Source organism: Hevea brasiliensis, chromosome 3, assembly GCF_030052815.1.
Source record: "Hevea brasiliensis isolate MT/VB/25A 57/8 chromosome 3, ASM3005281v1, whole genome shotgun sequence".
In the NCBI taxonomy this organism is placed as follows: domain Eukaryota; kingdom Viridiplantae; phylum Streptophyta; class Magnoliopsida; order Malpighiales; family Euphorbiaceae; genus Hevea; species Hevea brasiliensis.
This window is the reverse complement of record NC_079495.1, coordinates 4,381,466-4,396,784: the sequence shown is the minus strand read 5'-3', so window position 1 is coordinate 4,396,784 and position 15,319 is coordinate 4,381,466. Positions and strand designations below refer to the sequence as shown.

The 15,319-nt window shown below is 31.9% G+C and overlaps 1 protein-coding gene across 1 annotated transcript; it reads right to left on the bottom strand.

The window, feature by feature from the left end:
* Window positions 1–12,236: 12,236 nt before the first annotated feature.
* LOC110671091 (NAC domain-containing protein 90-like) lies at window positions 12,237–13,680 on the bottom strand. Its single transcript, XM_021833469.2, has 3 exons — window positions 13,414–13,680; window positions 13,030–13,322; window positions 12,237–12,926 (listed from the first exon to the last, which is right to left on the bottom strand). Exons 1-3 carry the CDS (start codon window positions 13,580–13,582, stop codon window positions 12,588–12,590), a joined length of 801 nt encoding a protein of 266 aa, XP_021689161.2. The 5' UTR covers window positions 13,583–13,680; the 3' UTR covers window positions 12,237–12,587.
* Window positions 13,681–15,319: the final 1,639 nt, after the last annotated feature.

Below are 15,319 nucleotides of genomic sequence, written 5' to 3'. Positions count from 1 at the left end.
CCGTGTTGTGGGCTTCGTGTAGGTATCCTCAATTCACGGAAATTCGACAGTTACCGGATCTGCAAATTTCAGGCCAGACAGACCCGTTACCGGAAAAGTCTCCGAATTGGACCGAGGTTTTGGCTACCCCCCATTGTCAAATGTCCCAAGCGCGTCCCCGAAGTCAGAATCGGCAAAGGTAAACCCGAACCTTGCTTTTTCGTAATTTTCTAGTACTTAAATAGGATTAAAAATCCATAAAATATTCGTGGTAGCTCAGAAAATTATGATTCTTTTTGCAATAGACTAGTAATATTGCTAAGGACCGCGGGGCAAAGTTTTAGAATTTTTAGAGCTTGTTTGGGTAGTTTTTGTAAAAATGATCAATTATAAGGACTAAATTGAAATTTTACATATTGTGATGGATGATTGATTTGATGGGCCCAGGAGGGGCTGTGTGATGAGATTGAGTTGTGGATATATGGGTTGTGAATATAGAAGTGTGTTTTGAGCCCTTTTGCAGGTTGGGTAGGTCCTAGGTATAGGGGAGACTCTGCCGGATTTTCGGCACGACTTAGGACGTATTTGGTCTTTTCTTGATTGTATTAAGTCATTTGTATTAAATAATTGTAATGTAATTGTCAGGTGAGCCGATGACCTTCTTCCTCGCTCACCGCCACAAAGGACCGTTGTCAAGTCTGTGAGTAAAATATTAATTTTAATTGTAATTTCACTATTATTATATGTTCAAGCATGCCCATGCATCACTTACATGCATATATCTATGTAGATAAACTTTAGGCACTATTTATGTTGCATTCATAACTGTGAAAGTGCCATGTATGTTGCTGTGGTAATTTGGAGCAGTGTGCGTGCGTTGGCGTACGTGTGATGTGGTGTGGACTATGGATAGGACGGGCAGACACGGCTTGAGATCTTCGCTGGGACCCGGTCCTTCGGGGTAGACACGGCTTGAGTTCTTCGCTGGGACCCCGATTTGGTTTATTAAGCGAAAGTCCGGCTTGAGTTCTTCGCTGGCACCAGGTTGGATTTAAGAGAGCTGTATAGGGGATCAGCTCCCATATATTATGATTGATACTACTGGGTGTGTGAGTGCTCCAAATTACCTTTTTGATGTTATGATGTGAAAATGTTGTTGATGTTGTATTTCACTCTACAGGGTGCATTAGTTTTAGATAGTTATAGAGATTATGGTTAAAATTGATATTTTACTCTCTAAGTCGAACGCTCACTCCTGTTTAATATTTTTCCAAGCCACAGGAGGATATTTTTGAGGTTAACCTGCTTCCTTTCCTCGCAGGTTATTTATCAATGTTTGTGTAATTTTATTAACTCCTAGAATTTCCGCATGTGTTAAAAGTATTTATTTGATTTTGGTGTGTAATATTATTATCATGTTGGACCTGTAAACATATAATGATATGCCTGTTTGATGGATTGGATGAGGGAGCTAAGCTCCCATTTATTTTTATGCTGATGAGTATGTGGAGGGTGAGCTGAGCTCCCCAATTGATGATATATTTTGTTTACAGGTCGGGTGAGCCAAAAACTCCCCGTTGAAAGGTCCACTTTATGGCCGGACTCCGTCCGGTTGATTTCTTGATATTGGGCCCAAATGGGCCTTAGAGTTTGATTAATGAATAGTTAGGCTTACTACGAGCCTCGGGGGCTTTAGACTGACCCAGGTCCTAGTGCCGGTTCGGCCCATAGGTTGGGTCGTGACAAGTGGTTATTCTCACCGTGACGATTTGGTATTTCTTTTTTTGTGAGGATTTGATATTTCTCATTCTGAGGATTTGCCATTTCCTAAAGATTTTTTTTCTTTCTTTTTATCATCGAGTTGTTAGGTGTTTTATTTTATTTTTTTAGATATTTTATTTTATTATTTAAGTAAAAATATAATAATAAGAAATATAAATTTTCTCTTTAGTAGGATATAAAGTTTTTCAAATTGAGTTCGTAAAATGACTAAGTAATCTAACAGTAATAAATTATTAGGAATAGAGCATGCTTTCTGTTGAATAACTTAAAAATTAAATATTTTATCAATATGATTAGATTGTTTAAATCAAGATAATTGTCATTATATTTTATATAAGTAGTTTATTTATTATTTAAAATAAATGGTAGAAGTGGAGTAAATAAAATTTCTTAAATTTCTAATATAAACACTAATTTGGGAGATTTTTCATTGGTGCGTTTTATAGATATTATATTAAGTGATATTATATTAAGTAAATATTTATAAATATAATTTTATTTAAATTAATTTAATTATAATTAAAATAATTATAAAGACTTAGACGTAGACTTTTTTTTATACATAACATGGAACATTACCATGTTAATTATTTTCATTTTTTTTGTTGTACTTTAGTTTTTTGATAACATTTTATTTCATAACTTTTACCATTAAAATTAAAATTTTATATTAATTAATTGATAGATGTTAAATAATATTACGTAATAATTATTGGTTTTAAAAAAGCAATTGTCTTTGATTCTTTCTAGATATAAAATTGCCTTCTCTAATTATTAAGACATTATTGTTGTAATATAATAATATTTTTTTAAAATAATATTATTTTTAAATATAATAAAAATCAAAATTTTAGTAATATTTTTATACTAGAAAAAAAAAAGTTACAGCAAAGATTTCGGCTTGACTTGACCCATAATAATGGGAAAACTTGATAATAATTTAGGCAGTGGTGGTTGGTGATGGGCCATAGGAATGGACCTAATGTACTTGTTTTAAAATGAAAGGTGCATGTTCATGTATATAATTGTGGATAAATTATTATTATTATTATTATTATTTTTAATTTTGTTCATATATAATTTCTTTTTATGTATTTTTAAATTTTTATTATTAATGAAGTGTAAAATATCTTAATATTTTTACAATAAATTATTATTTCATTCACAAATTTTAACATTTTTATTTCTAAATTTTTTAAATTATTAATATTTTATTATTTATGTATAATTTTTTAATTCATTTTTTACTATTAAATTTATAAAAATAAATAAATAATTTAGAGACGTTTTCATATACTCCTCTAAATATAAACATCTGAGCATTAATTATGACATAACACAAAAAAATAATTTTATTTATAATTAATAGGATAAAATGTAGAACAGATAGTGGAATATAATACAAAATAGACATAGAAAATAATAAAAGATATCATAGAAGGAGACCAATTAGGAAAGAACAAGATAGGAGGAGGATCAGGGTTGGTACTTGGAATGTTGGATCACTTACAGGAAAATTAATGGAGCTTGTAGATACCTTGGAAAGGATAAGGGTGATTATTACTTGCATTTAAGAGACTAAATGGGTAGGAAAGAAAAGCAAGGAAGTGGGTAATTCAAGGTACAAACTGTGGTTTACCGGAAAGGAGAGAAACAAGAACGGAGTGGGCATAATCATAGACAGGATATTGAAAGACGCTGTAATAGCTGTGAAAAGAGTAGGAGATATAATTATACTAGTAAAAATAGTACTAGAAGGAGAAACAATAAATGTAGTTAGTGCTTATGCCCCACAAATAGGACTAGATAGTGAGAGTAAACAAATGTTTTGGGAAGATATGGATGATTTAATGCAAAGCATACCAAATGAAGAGAATATTTTTATTGGTGGAGATTTGAATGGACATGTAGGAAGTGATAAGCAAGGTTATGAGAATGCTCATGGAGGTTTTGGTTTTGACAGTCGAAATGAAGAGGGAAAAAGTATCATAGATTTTGCTATGGCATATGACCTAATACTAGTAAATACATACTTTATAAAAAGAGAGTCACATTTAGTGACTTTCAAAAGTGGGCAACATAGAAGCCAAATCGACTTTCTCTTAACCAGGAAGACAAATAGAGCTCTATGCAAGGATTGCAAGGTCATTCCAGGAGAGGCTTTAACAAGTAAACATCGGTTAGTGGTCTTGGATGTCAAGTTTAGGAATAATTCAAGTAAGGTCAGAAGAAATAGTGTAGCTCGAACAAAGTGGTGGGAGTTCAAAGGAGTAAAGCAAGTAAAGTTCAAAAATGAGTTTCTTGAGTCCGAAGCATGGAAGCTGGATATGGAGGCCAATGATATGTGGATACAGTTGGCATCAAAGATTAGAGAAGTAGCTAGAAAAGTACTCGGAGAGTCTAAAGGATATGGACCACTCTTAAAAGAGGGATGGTGGTGGAATGAGGAAGTACAAAATGCAGTGAAGAGAAAAAGAGAATGGTATAAGAAATTACCTAAATGTGATAATAATGAGGCATATGAACAGTACAAGATAGCAAAGAAAGAGGCAAAAAAGGCAGTTAGTCAAGCAATAGCACATGCCTTAGAAAAGTTATATGAGAAACATAGAACTAAAGAAGGGGAGAAAGATATTTATAGATTAGCAAGGAGGAGAGAAAGGAAATGTCAAGATCTCAATCAAGTTAGGTGCATTAAGGATAAAGAAAGAAAAGTGTTGGTGAAAGATGAGGACATTAAAGAAAGATGGAGAAATTATTTTAATGATCTCTTTAATAATAGTCAAAATGGTAATAGTGTAAATATAAACTATAGAACAAAAGAAAAGAATGTGAATTATACTATAAGGATTAGATCTTTATAAATAAAGGAAGCACTTAAGAGAATGAAAGTGGGTAAAGTCTGTAAACCCGATGGAATACCAATTGAAGTGTGGAAATGTTTGGGAGATATGGAAGTGGCATGGTTAACTAAATTATTTAATAAGATTCTAAACTCAAAGAAAATGTCTGATGAATGGAGGAAGAGTATTTTAGTATCTATTTTTAAAAATAAGGGAGACATACAGAGTTGCTCAAACTATAAGAGAATTAAACTCATGAGCCATACTATAAAGTTGTGGGAGAGAGTTGTGGAGCATCGACTACGTCATGAAACTTCTATCTCTCTCAACCAATTTGGCTTCATGCCCGGTCGTTCAACTATGGAAGCGATCTTTCTCATTAGAAGCTTGATGGAGAAATATAGAGATGTGAAGAAAGATCTACACATAGTTTTTATTGATTTGGAGAAGGCTTATGATAGTGTTCCAAGAGATGTCTTATGGAGTGTGTTAGAACAAAAGAGGGTATCTATTAGGTACATATAAGTGTTGAAAGATATGTATGAAGGAGTAACTACTATTGTGCGCACAGTTGGAGGGGTCACAAGAGATTTTCCGATCTCAATTGGATTACATCAAGGATCAGCTATAAGCCCTTACCTTTTTACATTAGTTTTAGATGAATTGACGAAACATATACAAGAGAGTATTCCTTGGTGCATAATGTTTGCAGATGATATTGTTCTGATAGATGAGATGTGAGAAGGAGTCAATAGAAAGCTAGAGCTTTAGAGAAGTACTCTAGAGTCAAAGGGCTTTAAGTTAAGTAGAACGAAAACAGAATACATGCATTGCAAGTTCAGTGAAGGCCAAACTGGTGATAGAGAAGGAGTTAGTTTGGATGGAGTGGTACTGTCCCAAAGTAATCACTTTAAAATCTTGGCTTAGTCTTTTAAGTAGATGGGGGATGTGAGGATGTTAGTCATAGGATTAAAGCCGGATGGTTGAAGTGGAGACGTGCCATGAGAGTTTTATGTGATTGTAAGATTCCCAATAAGTTGAAAGCAAAATTTTACCGTACAGCCATAAGACCGGCTATAGTATATGGTAGTGAGTGTTGGGCATTGAAGGAGTCGTATATGTCGAAGATAAGAGTTGCGGAGATAAGAATGTTAAGGTGGATGAGTGGTCATACTAGACTTTATAAAGTCCGTAATGAGAGTATTAGAGAAAAGGTAGGAGTGGTGCCAATTGAGGATAAGTTGAGAGAAGGGAGATTAAGGTGGTTTGGTCATGTGAAGCGTAGACATACGAAAGCTCCAGTTAGACAAGTAGAGCATATTATGTTAGAGGATAGGAAAAAAAAGGAGTAGACCTAAATTGACTTGGAGGAGACTAGTACAACATGACTTAGAAGCATTACACATTTCTGAGGATTTAACCCAAAATCGTTTAGAGTGAAGAAAACGAATCCATATAGCCGACCTCAAATTTTTGGGATAAAGGTTTAGTTGAGTTGAGTTGAGTTGAATAGGATAAAATGTTTTTATCTTTATTTAGAGTCTATTTGATATTCTGTTGATATTGCTGTTGAAGAAATAACTCATTAAATATATTAATTAGAGAATATTAAAAATTAATTTAAAATTAAATTTAATATGTTTTAATTATAATTTTTTAAATATAAATGTGACACCCTTAATTTTTAAATAATTATTTTATATGTAAATATTAATATTTTATTATATTAAATATTATAAAAATTTATTTGAAATTTTCTAAATTTTAAAAATTGGGTTTGATTTTCTTAAAATAATAAATTTCATTAATTTTTAGAAATTAATTTAAAGACCATGTGGCAAATTTAAAAATATATTTAGACTTCATAAATTTTTTTGAGCTTTCTAAAATCTTTTCAAAAATTTTGGACTTCGTTTTGGGTTACAGGATAGAGTAACAATTAATTTTGGGTATCCTAAATCGGACCAGCCAAATCAAACCAAATCGGATCAGACCTGTCAAGTCGGATCGGCTATTTTTTCGCTCGATTTCTCTCTCCTCTCTCCTTCCCTCGCTGGCTGGCCTTTGCCCCTCCCTTCCCCAGTCACTGGCGCACCTCCCCCAAGCCTGATGTCTCAGGTGGCCGAAAAATCATGCCAAAGTCCTCCAAACTCACAACATGACTTTTCATCTTCCTGACCAAAATTTGGCAGATCCGGCTACCAATTGGACTGGGTCTTGTCCTAAACACCTTCTACTCCTTGATAACTTCCCATAGATACCAAGATCACAAATATTCTTCGAGCGGATTGTCCAATTTTAGCTTGGGAAGTTTTATCCCATTTTGACTTTTGGGCTAAATTTTTCCCAAACTGAGAACCCCACGAAAATTCTGAGAGAGTATTGGCTAGCAGTATGTAGGGTTGAGAATGAATGGATTTGATGCATTTGAATGGTTGCTTAAGTTGAATTAAGTATGTAAACTATGGATAGATGTTTAGAATGCATTAGGTTTGAATTTTATGAGTTAGGGTTTTTGGCACTTAGGGTTTGGGAGGCAAAAATGGGAGAGTTAGTCAAATGGTGTATTTGACCTTGTTTGAGATGAAAAATGGTCATTTGTGACCAATTGAGATGTGTTGGAAGTGTTAGAAGTGAGTTTAAATTCAGATTGAAAATGGTCATTCTGCAGGCAGTAGGACCAAAGTCCCTTTGAGGGATCAAAACCTGAAAATTTACAAGTCCAATTGGTGTGAGGCTAATTGAGAATGAAAATAGACACAAAATGACACAATTTTTATTTAGGAATCATACCCAAAAAGTGACCAAAACCTAGTGAACAAATTGACCAAATCCGGACTTAGGCAATCTGACCTGTACAAAAATGACCAAATAAATAGTGTTTGTTCATTTGGCTATAACTTGGGCTAGGTAGGTCTAAATGACCTGAAATTTTACCAGTGGACAGCTGAGATATGGGCCTAAAACTTTTATGAAGAACACAAATCCAAATTATTCCCTTAACCAAGTCATTTGGCCACCCAAAATTAGTGACCTAAAACTGTCAAAACCAGTTTGGTGCCCAGAATTTTGGGTTAAGTCCAATCCGGCAGCCATTATTCAAATGGCTATAACTTGAGCTACAAAACTCCAATTGGAGTGATTCAAAAAGGAGAACAAAGTTAAGACAATAAGGAACAATTTCTATGAAGAAAACTTAGACAAATTCTAACAGCAACATGACCAATGGAACAGTGCAACATAAGATACTAAAACTGAAAATTTACAATTTTGCCTAAAAGACTTAAAATTTGAGAAAACAACTAAAACCAACAAATTAGGTAACCAAAATGTGGTATGTGGGTGAAATTAGAATTCCCATACCTATTAAGCATTAGAAAATTAACAAATTGATTTGAATAGTGTCATGAATAGTAATCCCGAAATACAAATTTTAAAGAACGTCAAGTTTAGCATATTAAAGCTAAGTATAAGTATATTTGAATTTATTTTTAGAGTTATGATAAATGATGATACTGAAACACTGTGAAACTGTGTTTCAGTAGAAAAGAATACCGGAAAAGAACCCAAGACATCGAGTCAAGGCCGAGAGGCGATTCGTATAAGGTTGGTGCACAACTAACTATTTTGTTACTTTTCACTTCTAAATTGATTTGAACAAGTTTATTTTATGATTTATAATTTTGTTGTGTTGAGGATTTTAATTTGTTGAATGAAATTGTATAAATTAAATGTAAATTTTCTTATGCATTTAAGGATTTATTGTATGGTTTTGAGGATTGTAAATTTTAAGTTTGATGTGTTGCCAACCATGAGCATGAATTTATGATGATTAAATATGTTGATGATTTTTAAACACTTTGTAAATAGAAATTGTTTTGAATATAATTTGAAACCACAGTTGACATGGCAAAATATGTTGTGAATTCTCATTAGCTTGTCTAGTGAGATATCTCCTCCACTAGATGGGGCGAGTTCCTTCCTCTCTGGCTTGCCAGTTGGGGAAGAGTTTGAATGAGTACTCATATATACTAGCTAGTCTTTGTTCCTCCCTTTTAGCCTCGGTTATTGGGAGAGTGTGAAATGTCGTGGTGTATAACACGGCATCTATTTGAATTTTGGGTCATGGGTTCAACTGTGTGAATTGTTAGTAACGCCCTTTAAATTATGCATACTTTGATAAATTGTGGTTGAAATAAATAATTTGTCAGTGATTTAAAATATTTTTTTATTGTTTTGGGATTTAAAAGAAATATAGATAAATAGTTACTATTTGATCAAAATATTATTCAAATGAATAATTTGCATGAATGAAAATATTGATTTCTGAATGTTATGAATTTTGAAGAATTTAGAAATTTTAAATTTTTATTTGTTATGAATTATCAAGCATAACTTGTATTAAATTTTAAATTATTAGTTTGTGCACTACTGAGTTCACCACTCAGTGATAGTTTTGTATGCTGTCGCAGGTGAAATAAAATATAAAGCAGCTGAGTAAGATTACTAAAAGGCATAGTGAGACTATTTTTGGGTATATCATAGGTATACCCTTGTACTTTAGATTTTGATGTAATTCTGTAATTGTATGTATAAAATTTACTTTGAGCAGTTGTACCAACTCTTTTGTGATATATTTTTGGATTGTAATGAAATACAAATTATTATAAGGTTATCTTAAGATTTTATATATTTATAAAGTTTTGCACTACTAAATTTTTTATGATCCCATGAATGTAAATATTAATTTTGTTACCTTAATGAGAGGTTTCAATGTTTGATTTAATTTAAACTGCGTATTGAGTTGCTTGTGTTGATTTGTGAAATGAGATTGAATAATGGAGTTGTGATTGAGAAAAATATTGGGAGTGTCCTTATTTTCAGGTTTTAAAGAATTATTTTCTTAAAATACAGACGGCATTCTGCCGAAATTTTTGTAAAAATTACGGAGATTTTAAATATCTAAAAATTTAATTTATGTTTGTACTTTAAATAAAGGTTTTTAAAATCTGAAAAAAAAAAATTTACCCACCAATTTAAAAATGAATGAAAATTGTTTTAAAATCTCTTGTAGTATATTTAATGGGTTACCGGTAGGCGAAGTACGGTAATTTATTAGGTGTGCTATGGGAGCATGTTACATCTTACGAGGAGTAGGGTGTGACATTTTTAATTTTGTGAGTATTGCCTATTTTGGAGTGCCCAGGAGGAGCCATATGATGTTGATGGGATATGAGTTGAGGTGTATGAGTTAGAAGTTTTATTTGAGCCATTGTGCAAGTTGAGTAGGTCCTAGGTATAGGAAAAACTATGTCGAATTTTTGGCAAAACGTAGGTTGTCTTTGACTCTTTAAATGTTTTGTTTTAAGTAAATATTGATCAGTTTGTAATGTAATTGTTTAGGTGAGTTGGGCTAGCTTCCCTCCTCCGCCCAGCCACCGCAGTGACTTGTGAAGTACTTTGAGTAGATATTGATTTACTTATAATTTCAATATTATTATGTATTCAATGTATGTTCATGCATCACTTATAGATAAATGTACATAGTTATTTGCTAGACATGTTTTGTATTGCATTTATATTTGATGACATTACTGTGGTTGTTGTTTTATGACAATCTGGAGTTATGTGTGTGAGTTGGTGTGCATGTGATGTGTACATGAATATGGGTAGGATGGGTAGACACGACTGGAGCTTGACTCGCTGGGACTCGATCCTTTTTATAGATAAATTGAGATAGGCACGGCTTTGAGTTGATCTCGCTGGCAAATGTTGGAACTAAGAGAGCTGTATAGGAGATCAACTCCCATATATATATGTGTGAGTATGGATTTGACACACGGGTGTGTGAGTACTCCAAATTACCTTTGGTGTAATTATGACTTGACTTGTTTGAATTGTGTAAATATGTTGCATTTCATTCTTAGGGATGCACTAGACTTAGATAGTTATAGAAATTGTATGTAAAATCAGTATTTTACTTTATGAGTCGAATGCTCACTCCTGTTCACCCCATTTTTTCAAGTTACAGGAGAGCTTTTCTTTTCTTGAGTTTAACCTGCTTCCTTCCTCGCAGGTCCATTAGCTACTACATCAATATTTTATGTTGTTAATTTGAACTCTAGAATTCCACATGTGCTATGATTATCTTATTTGATTTGGGAATGGTAAAAGATTGTTAATTGGAAATTGTAAACTTAATATTCTGCATGTATGTTGAATAGAATGGATATTTATGATGGATGAGGGAGCTGAGCTCCCATTATATTTCATTGATTGATTGAGGATTGTAAGGGTGAGCTGATCTTCCCAAATTTTTATATTTTATTATTGCAAGTCGGGTGAGTTGAGAACTCTCCGTTGGATGGTCCAGATTATGGCTGGACTCTGTCCTGTTGATTTATTGAAATTGGACTCAAATATGGGCTTTATGATTGGGTTAGAAAATAGTTAGGTAAGCTATAGGCTTTGGAGGCCTTATGCCGACCCAAGTTCTAGTGCCAGTCTGGCCCATAATTTGAGTTGTGACAATAAATAACTTTTTTTAAATTATTTTTTTAAAACATATCTAAAATATATTTTAAAAAATATTTTCTACCTCTTAATTATAATTTCAAATGGAACCTTAACATATTTAAGCCTGTGTTTCCATCGGTTGAATTATTTATAATATATTAAAAAAATTAACTATTTATTTTGCTCACAAATTTGTATGAACCTTTTTCTTATAAATTTAGATACAAATAAATGCTTTAATTAATATTTTTTAGTGTTTTTTATATCTTTAATAATTCTCATTGTTTTAAGTGATTGTTCTAAGATGGATATTATTAGTGTTTAAAATCAAATTTTACGCATGACATATGTTAAAAAATTTTCAAGAAAAATGTAATAAGAATTTATGATTTTATCCGATTGTTGTAAGAAGCTACTTAATTGCCGACTTTGAATCAAGTTGGCAATAATTAAGATTGAGAGTTTAAACCTTATCAATCATTTTTTTAAGTAATTTATAAATTTTCTTATAATTTCTCAATAAAATTAGTGATATATTTTGATGAAAATCATTAGACCTAATCAATTATTTTTAGATTAGCTTCTAGAGTTGTGAGGTCTTGAGTTTAAATTTTAATAAGAATCAATTATAAAAAAAAAAAAAAATCATTAGACCTCAAATTAATATTTTCATATAGATCCAATTAGAAAATAAAAATGGTTGTTTCTTTTTAAGTTTTTTTTTCTTTAATTAGAATGACAAATCTTTTCTCCTTTAATGACATATATATATATATATGATGGGTTTCTCTAATCACTTGTAGAAGTTAACAGAAAGAGTCAAAAGAAAATGGGAATCTACCATTAAAATAATGAAGTCATATTCTATGTTTAGAATTAAAGTGTCTTGCAGCTGGCTGCAAATTGCAAGGAAATTTACATTGAAGTTAGCAATTAGCAATTAGATTTTCTGAAAGTGTATTTGGAAATTGTCTGTAGTGAAGGCTTTGAAGTTGGCCTGTATGTCTATCTAATGTTCATCTGAGGCCTTTGGTTATGAGGATTTTGCACATCCTAAGCATATTTAAAGAGAAATCAATACTCATGCTTCAATTTTTAACCGAAAGAAATACTTAATTGAAAGACAATTTATTTTAACTTTTATTCAATTGGAAATGGAGATTAGTTTTAAATTACATAATAATATAAAAAAAGAAAAAGAAACAGATAAATATGTGGATTTATGCCTAATATGATGTATTGTTTTGGAGTCTATGTGATCATATGTTCATTATTTTTTATGATGGATATCAAGCGATTGGCAATGCTGCATGGGGTTTAATTTTGGGCCATGGACTCTGCAAAGCAGAGGTGAGGCTGCTTATTTAAATTCTTTAAGTGTGAGATGTTTCATACACTAGCTCCTGCAGCTATACAAAGACTCCTTTTTGGCTTCCCATCTGCAGATATATACCAACATATATAGCATTATTCTAGGTTTATATCCTCTCCAGTACCATAAAACCAACCTAATTCCCCCCCAAGCAGGTGATCATGTTCTGCAGAAACTGGCATGCTTCTTTTTTCCTCTGAGGATTGAGAGCAACAGCCCACCTGCGGCTGCTGATCTTCTGAAAATGAACCCTCAATCGAGCATCTCCCCTCCACCATGGGAGGATTTTGACGAGTTTTTACTCTTTCCTCATCATCATGACCTTGTTCATCAGTCCTCATCTGACCTATTGCCACTCCAAGTGGCCTTCTATCGAACGATCGCAGGCATTTTGCTTTCTTGTACACCCTACACAAATAGAATTCCTGCTTTAACTGCAAAAAATTTAACAGAGACAGATAATTAATAATTAGCTCATTGAAGATGAGTAAAATTTTCTCATATATATATATATATAGAGGAAGTTGGTGGCAGCACCACTGGATGTGCACTAGCTGAAGAGGATACTTCTCCTTGTATAGCTTTGTACTCGTTCATTTTCCACTCGGTCTTTCTTCCATTTGGAACTCTTCCCTTATAGAAAACCATGGTTCTTTTCACGCCAATGCAACGATTGTTGGAAGAATAAACAACACAAGGTGAACCAGTAGATTTCCAGTATCCTGTATCAGTGAGTCGATTTGGCCTTCCTCCATGGACTTCCCTTTCTTGTCTTGGGATAAAGAAAAACCATTGTTCTTGGTCTCCATGGCAATAATCTCCGCAAAGTTCTGAACCAAAATAAATAAAAGCGATCACATTAGAACATTAATGTGAAGACTTAAAAGAAAATAAAAGCTGACGGGAAGTTTAATTACGTACGTGGAAGGTCCCATGGATTGAAGTCATAGATATCAAGAACTGGTATAACACGATCCATAACCTGTTTCAGGTCCTCTCTCTTCCCTTCTAGCTTATGATGCAGATAAAATGACAAGAGCTCTTCTTCTGTAGGGTAAAAACGAAACCCAGGAGGCAGCAGATCCTCCATTATTTGCTTCTCTGTGTGTGTGTGTGTGTGTGTGTGTGTGTCAAATTAAAAGTGCAAGTGTACCAGCAACAATTTAGTTAGCTTGTAGCTTTTAACTCTCTCCTTATGTTGGCCATTGTTGATTGTTGGTTACTATATATATGGTAGAAGCTGAGAAATTGTGAAAAGTGAAGCAGATGGTGTTGCAGTTGCTTGGAAATTAACTGACAGTCGCCTAATGGGAAGATAGTCTCCTCTCTTGCCGTGTTCTTTGTGGAACTCGACAAGGGTCATTCACATACCATTTTGGTGTTAACTCATAAAGTACATTACACTTATAAACATATAAATAAAGCTGCATAGTACTAATAGAATTCAGGAGCTGTTGATATCGACAAGCAAATTTCACAGCCGACTGGCTTACAAATGATGTAGTTCAGCTGTCTCTCGGTTACCATATTGTATTTCGTGGATTGGTCTTAAGGTATTTTTTCCTTTGATTATAAATGATTATTATAATTTTAATGAGAAAAATAAAAAAAAAATTAATTTTATTCTAATAAAATGATTTTAAAATACATCTGAATTCACTCCAAACTTAATTATATATTATTCTAACTTGTAATAAAGTTGAATCAAATTGCATATTTAAAAATTGGTTGGTTTAATTGGAAATTAATCATTAATTTTCTGCTTTAAGTGTTTTAGGTGCCTTGACTATTATTTATTAGGCGACGTATATTGCGGTAATGCTTGCATATTTTCCAGCACCTTCTTTCAAGGCACGACCAAACCAAAAGGCAGGCCAGGCATTCCTTCATTTTGACTTAAATCCAACGTCATTTTTTTAATTTTATATTTTTTTAATTGTAATAATATAAAAAAAATAATTATTTTTTTCTTTTTCTCATTTTCAAACTACTAAAAATGTAGTTTATAATTTTTCTTAAACAAAACAAGAAAATGTAGTTTATAACTATTCATTAACGTAGCCTATTATTTTTATATGACTTAAATTTTAAATTTTTTTTTATGCATATAATTAAATTATGACTCGACTTGAAAATTTTACGCTGCAACTCCGATTAGTATAAAAAGTGAGATGTGTAGTCATAATGAATAGCACGGGCTAATAGACCCAGTATAGATCAGTATAAATATTGTAATATTTTGTCCTTTATAATAAATACATGAGATATTTGAAAAATAAATTAGAGTTAAGGTTTGAGAGTCTAAGTAATTGTATCTTACTCTTTTCATCATCACAGTAAAACTTTTTATTTTGTCTTACGCGTAAACGTAGACTTTACGATTAAATCACGTAAATCTGTATTATTATTTTTATTTTTTTTATTATGTGTGTGCCTTAAATTTATAGCACACTTCCATTTGTTTTTAAAATAAACTTCTTTTTCTTTTTTAAAATTAAAAACAACATTTGCTTGTCCATTGAAAATTTATTAATTTGAAAGTAACAAAATTAAAAAAAAATACTATTTCATCTTTTTATTTTGAAAAATACATTAGTCAGTCTCTATATTTTATTTAGTTTATTTCGTTCAATTTAAATTAAAATTTTTTATTAATCAATACTTTTAAAAGAGAGAAATTCCCGTTTTATAGACTAAATAATTTAAAGTTAAAAAAAAAAAATATAAAGACTAATGAATATATTTTTTAAAATAATAAAACTAATTTATTAATTTTATTAAAATAAATAAATTAAATAATATTTTTCTCAAAAAATTTACTCAATAT

Excerpts from the sequence above, each read along its gene's own strand:
- LOC110671091 (XM_021833469.2), bottom strand. The coding sequence starts at position 13,582 with ATGGAGGATCTGCTGCCTCCTGGGTTTCGTTTTTACCCTACAGAAGAA. Across the intron at positions 13,323-13,413 it reads CAATCCATGGGACCTTCCAC|AACTTTGCGGAGATTATTGC; the intron begins GTACGTAATTAA and ends ATTTTGGTTCAG. Across the intron at positions 12,927-13,029 it reads CAGCTAGTGCACATCCAGTG|TTAAAGCAGGAATTCTATTT; the intron begins GTGCTGCCACCA and ends AATTTTTTGCAG.